At 42.3% G+C, this 12,719-nt stretch overlaps 1 protein-coding gene across 5 annotated transcripts in view; it reads right to left on the bottom strand.

Annotated features, from left to right (window-relative positions):
- Positions 1–12,719, bottom strand: part of MTMR2 (myotubularin related protein 2) — a 62,493-nt gene that overhangs the window by 20,870 nt on the left and 28,904 nt on the right. For 4 of the 5 annotated variants that reach the window (XM_015625208.3, XM_015625238.3, XM_015625259.3 and 1 more), the window contains exons 3-5: positions 4,103–4,178; positions 772–866; positions 484–594 (exon numbers count right to left, since the gene is read on the bottom strand). In XM_015625208.3, the coding sequence (XP_015480694.2) occupies positions 484–594; positions 772–866; positions 4,103–4,178 (282 nt within the window). The remainder of the gene's footprint in view (positions 1–483; positions 595–771; positions 867–4,102; positions 4,179–12,719) is intronic. The other variant, XM_015625218.3, reaches the window with a different exon arrangement.

The following is a 12,719-nucleotide window of genomic DNA, read 5'->3' as shown; positions in this document are numbered from 1 at the left end:
AGGGCTCTTGAGAGGCACATGTGAAATATGTACAGCCTTGAAAGAAATGAAAGAACAGCCCTGACGAGGACTGAAGGCTACTCACCAGCCCCTCATGGCAAGGCACAGCAGCAGGTGGACATGAGCTAATGATTTAGGGGTTGAAACGTGCCCCTTTCTTGCTGTTGAAATGCAAATGAGTGAAAGGTCTACTGAATTCCACAGTAACTGGAGTCTATCTAGGATAAGTCTGGTGGGCAACCATGAGAGCTGAGGATGCAGGCCTATACTTCCATTCAGGCACAAAGCCTGAAAAAAGGTTTGGATCTCTTCTCAAATGAGTGGAGCTGGAGAATACTGAAAATTACTCCTAAAATCATGGTTTTTGACACCTGTGAAGTCATTCTGACTGAAACATTTTGCAGAACTTCCTACAGTACTACAGAGAAAACCTTTAAAAATACATGTTCCCCTTCCCCTGTTGTAAAACAGATAAAATTTTACCTTGCAGACAATCTCCAGCCCGTATGAATTTTCACCGCGACTGGAAGCACCTCCAATTTTCTCCACTCTGTTGATTACACCTAAAGATGCATCTAGGACAAAAGGAGGGTCCTGTAGACAGTTGAAATTTGTGAGTTTAAAAAGGGGAGGGGGAAAAATCCCCAGCTCCTGCTCCCTTATGTCTATATTGAAAAACATATTGCCACACTTCACACAAAAATACTCTCAAACAACTCCTAAATCTAAAGATTGAAAAGGTAGCAAAGGCAGATTATTTCATAAGCTTACCCGTTCCATGCTTTTAAAATACAGTCTATAATTGGTAACAGTAAGGGTTCCTCTGATTGCTCCAGTGAAGGGGCAGATGTAAGTAACATCCTTAGCTTAAGGGAAAAAAAAAAGTAGTTGTTAATTTCACAGTTAATTTATGGGAGAAAAATTATGCCAGCAACAATAATTGTGGGGTCTACCTTGCAGATCATGAAAACAAAACAAGCTTAATCTGTGGTTCTAGCCTAGAGCCAATTTGCAAGTTTCAGTTCTGTGGTGAAGGTAAGAGTTTGGGTAGAGACAGTACCATCACCCAGAATCCTAAATTTGCACAAAACTACTACCCCTGTCAACAGGCCAGTGTTTGGTGCAAACTGTTTGCTCTTGCTGCCAGTAGCTGAGAACATCATGCATGAAAAGAGGAGAGCACTCCTGCCTGGATGCACACATTTGAAGCTGACAACAATCTGTGTAAAAGCTAAGGATTGTGCCCAAGATGGTTTGTGCCACCAGGAGCAGGAGAAGGCAGCTCTCATACATGTGATTTTTAGGATGCTTGGGTCTTTCTGTCCACCTTTACACATGGAGTCAGCCCTGGGATGAAGGGCCTCATGCTAAAAGCCAGCAGAGCTACAGTGATTTGCAGGAGCCATGAATCTGTGTAACACCCAGCTGCCAGTGATCTTAGGTCTGAAGTCAGCGATCAAGTTACTCTGCACAATTCAATTATTTTTGAGCCTGAGTGACGGTGACTCAAAACAGTCCCCTTCTTAAAAGGCCTCAAATGTTTCTCACTTATTCCAGCAAAAGGCAAGAAGTGCTGCTGGCTTTCCACAGCAAACACCTCTCCTAACTGCCCTTCTGTTTTATATCAATTAAAAATGCCAAGATTTAAGTTGCTGCCTCCCTACCTCTATCACGTCTTCTGCCACTGAAGCAGCTGTCTGGCTGTGTCCAGGCAATGGTTTACAATATCACCAAGAAGTTATGACACCCCTCAAAAACACAGAGGAGACACACTGGCCAGAGCTACCAGATCCATGAAAAAACTCCCTGGATAATCTTAATAACCTCAAGCCTCCAAGCCCTAGGGGACCCATTTTGCACGGGCTGTGTCAGAAGGACGGCTCGCCTCCCACCCAGAAGACAGCCACCACGAACAAGAGGTGTGAGGCTACTGGGGGTCAGAACGGCAATCTAAATTTCTTCCAGCTTTACCCTATGAGATTTAGCCCAGAGGGGGAAAGAGAAGAAGTCTGCCTTATTCCAGGGCACTGGCAATTCATATAACTAAATCATCCTCAAGTCAGCTCTGCTTCTGCATTGTCTTCATTGACTCTTGAGATCTGGATGTGAAGAAAGATCCTTAAAATATTAGAAGTGACTAATTTGCAGCAAAATATGTAGCACGCAATATCTGGTTAAAAAGAAATAAAAATATACATATCTATAAAAAACATGCTAGTAATTCCATTATTTATTTACTTACATAAATTTACATGTATTTGTTTGAAGGACAATTAAATACAAAATGCTTATAGCCATTTCTAATTAAACCAAGTGTTTCATTAGTGTTCAATTATTAATCACTTCTTTTCAAAGACTAGTTTGACAGAGGTTTGAAAGCAGACTCAGGAAGCATAACAAGGGTGAAGGCAGCCTGCCTAGTTTTTCCACTGGAGTTCTCATTACTCAAAATGTAATTTTGAAATGCTTAGAAAAACCCCAGCAAAATCCACTAATAAGAAAAGCGTGCATTTACATCTGAAAAGGAACAGGATTTCTGGGTAAAGAGGAAAGGTGCTAGAAAAATGTTTTCCAGGTAAGGAACCCCAGGCACGATCTCAAACACTGGCCTTGCCAGCTTGTAAGCCACACCACCTTTCACATTTGCATTTTATTAGCCTGGTTTCCTAAGGAAATAATTTTACTTAATTACACTGCGCATGTACAAATGTACCTACACACACACGGCATGTCTGACCTTAACCCTGCCACAGCTTGTATGATTTCAGCAGTCTCTACTTGATAAACAGGCATCTCCAAGGCATTAAAGTGCTTCACTGTTTGTGAGAATGAATGCCAGGTATAATAGAGAGGTTGTGGTGGTGCTATCACCATGGGAAAGCCTAATGAGCTCAGCCTTTGGTATGTATAAGAGAATACATATGGGAGAAAGAAACTGGAAGCCACATTTACTAATTCCCCTGCTTGTGGAATTCCTGTCTTTTACAGGCCAATCTTACCCTAGATTATTGGGTTGGCTGAAAATATTTTTTCTTCCCTTCCCTGTAAAATACAAGGAGGATTACATTTGCCTTTCTTCGCACTCTTAACAGGAAACAATTATTGCTGATGAATAACAAAGATTTCCTTTTTGCTGCCTTTAGCTTCTTGGTGGAACAGGCAGCTGCTGTCTGGGCTACTCCAAAAACCACACAGTCTTACAGATTTACATGGCTCATCACACCATTTGCCAACAGATAAAACACTGGTAACTCTGATCTCTTAAACCATTCCCTGGGAACCCTTCAAAATACTGCCTCACTGTCAGAGCTAATTATATCTGTGAAGTGAGTTAGATATCAATCTGCAGTGTATGGTTGGAGTACGAGTTCAAAGTCCTTAGGAAAGAGGTTGAGAAAAAGATTAATCATTGAGGTGGGCTGTTTGAAGGTTTTCTTGCTTGTTTTTATATTCTTGTTGATGAGTGCATTTTTTTGAAGTGTTTTCAATTTTCATTTTTTGATTTTTTATGTTTAGGACCGAAGTTGCACTCTTCCTTGTCATCTTAAGAGGAAGGCAACATGTTAAAAAAGCCAATGCAAAATCTTTCACAGAAAATTAATCAAGAGGCTTACTCAAGCCTTCAGAATGGAGAGCATCAGCAAATCTGATGCATGTCAGATGGTCTGGATGAAAAAAGAAAAAAAAAAATATCCCACATCACAGTAAATTCCCTGCAAAAGCACTGTATCCTTTCTCAGAGCCCATGACAGAGATTTGACACATAATTGTGCAGTGTCAGCCTAGGAAGTTACCCTGTGGCAAGGACAAACTGAAACAGTTGATCCACGTCCTCTCATGAGGCAGCATATGAAGAGTGGTACAATTCACCCCATCATTCACGGTAAGAGCCTTAAATTGCTTTGTACTTGCTGTGTGCTGAAAGAAGACACAGTTACCTTGGCCCATGTGATGTGCACTAGCTCAACTAATGAAACAACCTGATCATGGTTCCCAAAACATCTGCAATTTGCCATTATTGATCAGTGACCACCAAGATATTTTTCTCTAAGGATACTCTACTGTTTGTCAGCAAACAACAAGGAATTTCCTCTTCACATACCCATGTCTTTAATGGTTTCCCCAGGCAGCAAAGGTGGCTCTTCCATTTCGGCCAATTTATTAGCCTCCCTCAGGACCTACGCAAAAGATACAAGTACAAACAGAAATTCATTGTTCTCATAAAGCAAGAAGTTTACACTTAGAGGTCATCAGTGCCAAGAACAACAAATATTCAAAGATCTTCAAGTGCTGCCTAGGGTCTCTTCAGAGGTCAACACCAGGCTCTGTGCTTCAGGAGCACACTTTCCAGGTATCCTTTCACGCTCCAACCTTCTCTTGCCCAGGCCACCTTCACAAGTCAAATTCTCTCACAAGTATGGACAGAGCCTAAGGAATCAGTTCCTTTCCCAGTTGAAGTGCTCAGCAATTACCACAATGACACCAACTATTCAGCAGAGCAATTTCTACTTAACACTGAGGAAAGTTGAAGAGGACACCCAGGTCACTCCACTGTGCCCAGTGAGGGTCCCACAACTGCAAAAGTCCTGACCTGACTCAGATACAAAGGTACCATTTTGACAGGCATATATAGGAGATACAGTTTTGATTTTAGCTTTTTGGCTGCCAAATGACCCGTTCTTCACTTTTCTTTGGGTTCATGTTATATCACAGGCCATGACTTCTCAGACCTGTGATTGCATTTACACAAGGGTTTTCACAGGAACAGCTGCTATCAGGGGCAGATGGACATTCTAGGAAAGCATGGCTGTAACTAGGAAAGCATAACCTGAGGTCTAAACCTGTAAGACCTAGGAGAGAAGTGATCAAGATTGAAGTAATGTGACCAAATGCAGATAGATTTAATCATGTCCATGCCTCAAATTGGACAAATGACCACAACCTCAGCAGTACAGTTTGCTCAACCTCTTAAAACAGACAGACAGAGCAGGTAAGTTAGTCCAGACTCTGCCTCATGCTGTAGCATGAACTTTGAGTTCAAGGTTGGCATGTGCCTACCTGGTGAAGACAGGCAGAGGGAGCTCACTCCTGCTCACAGCTGAATGTACAGGCTCACCCAAAATGTTTTTCTTTATTATAATGCAAGGAAAGAGAAAAGTAATTGTTTCAATTTTGTATCAGGAAATCCCGGCAAAGAAAATTCAAAGACATAGCCTAACGTGGCATTCTAGAACCTGACATGTCTGTGGTCAACTTTCATGTAGGATCAAGCCAGAGGGAGAGCCTCGGGGAAGAAAAATTCCCTAAACTATGCAAAAAAAATTGGAAACAAACCCAAAGAAAGCCCTTGCCACAATAAGAGCACATTCCAGCATTTTCACACAACAGATTGATGCATAGATGAAAAGATTAACAAGATCAAAGCCTTCTTGAGAACAAGATGTACATTTTTAAAAATGCATTCAAAAGACTCTTAGGGAAAAAAAAATTAATAATAAAAGCAAGTACAGTCCCAGCTTCCTAACAGAAACCTCACAACTGCACCGACTTAGATCATGTCTTACCACAGAGGCTGCCAGAGAAGCTGGGCTGGGGTCCACAGGGTGAGCAAGGAGAAGTCACCATTGACAGAACTCAGTGGCAGCAACTTTCTGGGAAAGTTCTCTTCCCCGACATCAGCAGTATCAGTAAAAATAAGGTTTTGCTGGTATAACAAGCAGAAATCGATGTCGAGGACTTCTTGTCAGCACAGCTGTGCTGGCCAAAGATCATACACCCCATCAAAGCCCTGACTGAGGACCTCCCTTACAAAAGCCTGTGATGTAGACCCACTCTCAACTCCTGTGTGTCCAATTTTGCGCTTGAGTAACAGCCCTGAAATTAGCAGGATAACATCTGGATTATGATAAATGAGATGGAGGCTTCTGGCTAATTAGCCTGTAAGTGGTGGTCATCTTTTTGGCCTTTCATCTTGGAAGGACGTTAGTGAAAATACACTCTGTGTTCAGAACACGATCACAGCTTCTTTGAGAAGGTCCGTACCCCACGCGGGCAGCAGCTGCTGCCAGGATCACTTCGGTCAACAGCTGGACCCGCCGCTCTCCTGCAGATGTCAGCGGGAGCACGTCCAGCTGTAAACATTTGTGGGACTGGCCTGTATCTTAAGCCAAAACAAATATGAGGTAAGACACATAGAAAGAACTTGGTATGACAAACATCTGCTGAGGTGGCAGAGGTGGGCAGTGCTCAGGTGGTCTTTAAACACTGTCCTGCAAGTGGGGGAGAGAAGGAGGGAATAGGCAAGCAGTATGAAAGACAAGGACCTGCATGTCAACGCTATTCTCTAAAGACAAGGTTTAAAGTCTATTCAATTTAAAAAGTGTCTCTTGTAAGTCTAATAAAATCCATCTGCTTACTCACAGCTCTCTGAGATGTCTCAAGGATCAGAGGAAAGGGTAAGCAATCCAAACCTATGCTTACCTCAACACAGGGCAGGAGACAGCTGGCTTCCTGGAAGCACAGCACTTCAAGGTCAGCCTCCTTGCCTCCCCTCTTATTATTTCATTTTTGTTGGGTTTTTTTTGCTACAGTCTTGAGGACTATACTAATTTTCACCACCCCTCAAGTGACTTCAGCACAGTACCTATCTCTGGTAACAGAGCACTGAGTCCACGATGATTTCAGTCAGTGCAAGAACATAATCCCCTGGACAACAGTCATCCTTCCCATGAGGCTGAGACAGACATGGTCAGAAAGCCCAGAACAAACACTTCTCTGTTGTGCCAGTCTATACACTGTCTGCTCAGCACTAGATTTTCAGTGAGCCTCTAGTTGCAACATGGGCACTTGAAACCCATCCTGGCAGAAACCAAAAAATGAACGGTAGGCATTTTCCTGAAAACCACCTCCATCAATGGCTCCATAAAATTGATTCAGGGAAATGCAATCTGTGGGGCTGAAAAAGTAGGCAGCAGGCAGAAGACATCTGCAGCACCACTGAAGGACAGGGGCCAGCAGCAGGTAAGAAAAGTGGGTGGATAAGAGAAGAGGAGTTTTGGAAACAGATCAAGGAGAAATAATGGTATGGGACAATGCACATGAAGCTCTGAGATGACGTCAGTGTCATAAATGGGCCTTTTGCTCTTTATATGACTAAGGAGATGACATGAAAAGCCCTTCCATCTTACTGCCAATCCTTCTCTCCCCCTCAAAATCCAAAAATGGTTCATTAAACTGTGAGAAAAATCTTTTTTTGTACATTAGCCTATTTTCAAGACTCTAAAAATAACACTCTTGGGCCCAAATTTAGCCCTCTGCAAACCTTACAAAATTAAATTAAGAGCACCAGTAAGGCGAGGAAGCAGGGAAGGGAGCCAGGGACACGACTGCGGCAGCCTGGCTGCAGGGGGGGTTCGGCAGCTGCTGATACATAAATGCTATTGAGGCAGGTACCACATATGCCTGCAGCTGAAATGTGCTACTTGCATGTACCTTAGCCTTTTAAATTCTTTTAAAAATTTAATTTCCTTTAAATTCATTTCCTACTGGAAGTGCAATAAAAAGAATGCTTAGAAATCTGCAATGAAGAACATATCTACAGCTGGGCAAATCATTATTACTTAGGAATAGGACCACACTGACACAGAGTCACACACGGCTCTTTCTGTCACAATCATCACTAAGACGGTTTCTGTAAGAAATTGATACAAGGACCAAAAACTAGTGAATACTTTGCCTTGACTCTATGTCAAACAAGGTCTTCGTTATTTTTTCCCCACAAAATTGTTATGCTTGGAAACTGAATCTCTGAAGGAATGAAGGCCTGTTACACACCAGAACAGCTTTTATTTCTGTATTCTTTTACTAAGTAACATCATCTATCCATCCCACCTGTCAGCAGCTCTCCCTCCAGATGAAACAGCTCTCTAAGATTCTGAGAATGGGAGTACCTTAGAATCTAAACACAAGTCCTGGCTCAGCTCAGAGGGTGTGAGGACTTTGTGCCACCACCTACCTTTGTCCTCTGCTCAAGCAGCGACTTGGCAGAACAAACCCACACTGCTACATTCAACAACCACTTCTCTACCCCAGATTCCCACCTTGTGTAAGCTCCAGCACAGTCACCCCCAGCTGAAGGTGCAGCACTCTCTCATGCCCTCCCAGCTACTTCCCTCAAGACAGGGAAGCTGCTGTTTTTTGAGACAACAGCTCCTCCAGATATGAGCAAAAAAATAATCATCTCCTTTCCTTGCATGTATGGGGTCAGGAAAAGAGATTTAAGTCCTGCTAAAAAGGTAAGACTGCTGTGATTCAGAGTGTTGCAGTTCTGGCAAGTGTCTCCAACCATATATTCACATTGCCTTCTAACACAGCAGCCAGCATGCTGCTACAAAAATCCCTCTCCTGGATGATGTTCCCGCACAATTTGTGCATGCAGCTCATCCTGAGCAGCTGCATCCAACCCAGGGTGTTACAGAGTTGAATTGCAAGCACACTCTCTGCAGAGGGTCTTGAAAGTCTGTGCACCACTGAGCACTGTTCCAGAGGGACCTGAGAGGGTACATGACACTCTAAATTCAGGGTCTGCTTTTTAACTGTGAACCAAACAGCTGCCGTGTTTTCCTGCTGTAGTGCCTGGTGAGGTGCTTGCCTACCAGTGATGCTGCACAGCCTGGCTGACAACCCCCATCCTGTGCTGAGGCCAAGCCAGGACTGCCTCCTCCTACCCACCCTGCCACTGCTGCCATTGCTTCATTGCCTAGTTCAGTCAAGATGCCCGGGTCCACTTTATGGCTCTTATAATGGAAGTTTTTCATAACCTGGATAATTTTGCCAGGACTAGCTTAGGGTGTGACTGCAGGAGTGAAGGCAAGCAAATCCTGGGCAAGAGAGAGGGAGCAGCTTGTACCGTCCAGGGAGAGAGTAATTTTATCCCCGGATACTGCACAAGCCTCCTGATAATGAAGATGCATGAGGAGAGCACCTGAGGTCCCTCCTAGCCATTTGCCAGTTATTCTTTTTTTACTTTCTCCTGAATATTTGAGTCCTGAAATCCACAAAGGTCAGATTGTTTAGCTTCACACAACTTAAGGGGAGACAGGTTTGTGTTACCAAATAGTTGTGTAATATTTTTCCCAAGTCTGCAGAGATTCTTCTACCCTGAATCACAATAAAAATGAGCAAAAGGAATCTTTTTTGGCTTAGACAATATTAAAATGTACCCTTTCTGTATTTTTTTTTTCTTTCCTCTGAGTTAATCTCTCCTTGGTAACCTCCTACACACTCCAAGTCACTTTGCACATTTTGAACAGAGCTTTTGTGCATAAAGCCACAGCACTGGTATGACACGTTCAACCCAACAGCATGAACACCTTGCTCCTTCCTGTATTACTCCTTTCCCCAAAAGCATGTCTGCTCCATCTACTGAAAAGACAGGCCCACCAAGCTGGGAACTACTTTTGTTCCAGACATGCAGTCCTGGTTTCATGTTTCCTACAGCAGGAAGGCGGTCGCTTAATTGGTCCCTTGACATAAACATATCTAACCTTCCTGTACAGACAAACATTGCACATGCAAGAAGTGCCCTCGCTTCTCCAGCCCCTGCACTCAGATTTGGCATGTCTCTGTCTGCTTCATGAGCATGCACTGGTCAGCAGCTACAGGTGAAAGATATGCTGCAGGGACAAGAAAGCAGATGTTGTACATTTACAAAAACATGTCTGAGAGAGAACGAGTAGAGTTCAAAAAAATGTATCTTTTTAAATCAAGTGTGAAATATGGAATTGCAACTCAACAGCCAAGTGAGAGGTTTAATCTCCTGTAGGAAAATACCTCTCTGATGTTACTCATTTAAAGGACTATCTAGGAATATTCTGGATATACTCAACATATCTAAACTTTCCTTTACTCCCTTTTTTTTTAATGTCTTTGTCTCAAGAAATGGAAAATTATTAAATGCCTTCCTTAACCACCATTTTTGCCACTTTGCAGGTAGGTAGTGAGTAAGCTGAAGGAATACCCATTTCACCTGAAACTGGAGATCTGCATTTGTGCTGGTCCCCCTAGGCACTCTGTACCAGTTGGTGGAAAGCCGGATACCTAGGAGATGCACCTTAAGGATAAGTACCCTTCTTCCAACTGAAGGCTAAGAACTAGGGTAAAGGAATGTCAGTGCAGATCTGGAAGGGAAAAGCCCAATTCTGGTCCTTCCTTGTGGCCAGCATAGCAAAACACAGTCTCCTGGACACCTACAAACAACTGAGCAGTCATATCCTATGCTTCTAAGAGAAGTAGAAATGCACTGTGTACAGAGAGACAGCAGGGAATGAGTCAAGTCAGATACAAATACTGCATGGATTTGATTAAAAAAGGCATGACTCCAAAGCTTGTAGGACAGGTTGTCTTAGCTGAGGTATAAAAAACAGCTTTTGTGTCAGAGCTGGCTCTTATCTGCTGTCACAAAAAAACACATAAGGGAAGTCAGCCTTCCTGCAATGACTTAGCCATACAATTACTTTTACATACTTGATTCATTTATAAACTTTGTTTGTAAATTAATAGCAAAAAATATACATTTACATAACTAATGCTTCTCTGCTTTAAATGCCTTTTTTTAAAATGCATTTTTGGGGGTCTCAAACCACATTCACCTATTCCTTCCCCTGAATTTCCCTGCCACTCCATTTATTCCCTCTTTCATGGCTGTTTCCATCAGTCAGTCAATGAAGGACAGTGCCACTATGGCAAGTGCATCAAGATTTATCATTACTCCAACGATAGTATAGAAATACCTGAAACAAAACAGATAGTAAAGCTCCTTCCATTCATGACAGAAAAAAAATCCACACAGAAGTCTAATTCTGTCCAGCGGATATTGACAGAAGCTGCAGAACTGACACAAATCTGTGCAGAAACAAGATGACTATGCGTAGGACAGTTTCTTACAGGTGCATAGGTTTCTTCTCTAAATGAAACATTTCTTACCACAGGAAAAAGGGCACATTTTTCCCAGCATTTTACTGCTAAGGTGCTTCTGTCCTTTCAGTGCTCAGCCATCAGGACCATGGAACAGAAGCCGTTCTTAGTTGACTGCAAACAATGCATTACTTCGGGGAGAATTTCAGCTGCCATTTATGGCTATTTCAAGTGTACTTGGAGAAGATTTGTGTGCTAAGAATCCTACTGGAAATGCAATAGAACATAAACTGAGCAAGGAAATAGACTTTGTTGATTATTTTTGAATCATTAAGAATACCACAGCAGAAAGATTATGGGAAAGAGCAGAAATATCTCTGCCTGACTGAGGCACAGGGACTTTTCTGAGGATTATGCCCAGATGGCCTGAAAAACTATGTTAGAGGCATTCAGAGCTGCAAGATATTAATTGCAGGGAAATGCTTTATGTCTTATTCCTTTGGGATATTAAAAGTTCAAGGGGGAAAAGACAAAACACCACGGACACATGGATCATTTCAGAAGAGTACACAAAAAATCAAATATACCATCCAAAGACTACATCAAGCCCATTCAGCTCCTAAGAGAGAACTTGGCCAAAGGCAGCCTCCTAGCTTGGTTGAAAAAAAAAACAACACAAGAAGTACTTCAGTTATCAAAGAATGTTCTGACAACAGATCACATATTACACTACTCTGAAGACAGTAATCACATACAAAGTACACTGCAACTGCCTTTTAACTACACCTTCCTGACACAACTAAAACAACAAATCACAAACTGTGATCTCTACCTGCCATATAGGTTTTGAGAAAGCATAAAAGTGCTTGAGAAATCACTTGCTTACTTACCACTGTCTTGAAAATCCTTAAAAAGAAGCTGAGGATTATTGTATTTTAAAAAAAAGAAATACAGTCCCCAAGGTAATAGAAAGGGATTCCTCTGCAGGAGGAAGCAGTCACCATGCAGTGTTTCCCTGGGGTTTTCTGCTTTGTTTTTTCCACGATGTTCTTCTCCACTCAGACCCCAATGTCCAGTGACGAAGAACAGCCTCTCTGGGCTCCCTGGGCTGGTGAATCTCCTGGGCCTTCGCTGCACAACTACAAGGCAAAGCTTAGAAGCTCAAAGGAACACATTGTTGAGGGCCACTCATTCAACCATGGCTGGCTTGTCTCTTCAAGTTTGTATGGCTTGGTGCCTCAAGACAATTCTCTCATTAGGCTCTGACAGAAAGTCGTCATTGAGTCAACTCAGCAACGCTCCCTGGCACAGAAGGTTGCAGATATTATCTATTCAGACAAGTCCAACATTTTTTAATACAGAACCTTCTTCACTGCCAAGGGTTCCACATACGTCTCAAACCACAACGCCTCTGTTCTCCATGAGCTGCTCAAAAACTTTGGACAGCACATTAGCTTGACTCTATTTTTCTGAATTTTGTTTAGCAAACAACTTAAATGTGAAAAGAAGATTAAAAGTTTCAAGGAAACCATTCATCCAGTTCAGTGAATTTCATATCAACAGTCTTAAGTGACAGAAAAACACTCTGACCAAAAACAGAGTTAGTTATAAATTCTACCAACTAAAATAAGTCACAGAATACTGCCTTCATTACTAAGAATTTCACTTTTGAGTTTGATGCAGATAATTATATATTTATAATGAGAAAATAATCATACAGAGTTTGAGAACAAAGATGTTCCATTCCGTGCAAAAAACATCTACAGAAAATCAAATCTTGGCAGGCACTGCATGTAATCACAAAT

This window comes from Parus major, chromosome 1, assembly GCF_001522545.3.
Source record: "Parus major isolate Abel chromosome 1, Parus_major1.1, whole genome shotgun sequence".
NCBI lineage: Eukaryota > Metazoa > Chordata > Aves > Passeriformes > Paridae > Parus > Parus major.
The sequence above is the reverse complement of the archived record's forward strand: the minus strand, read 5'-3'. Positions and strand labels throughout refer to the sequence as shown.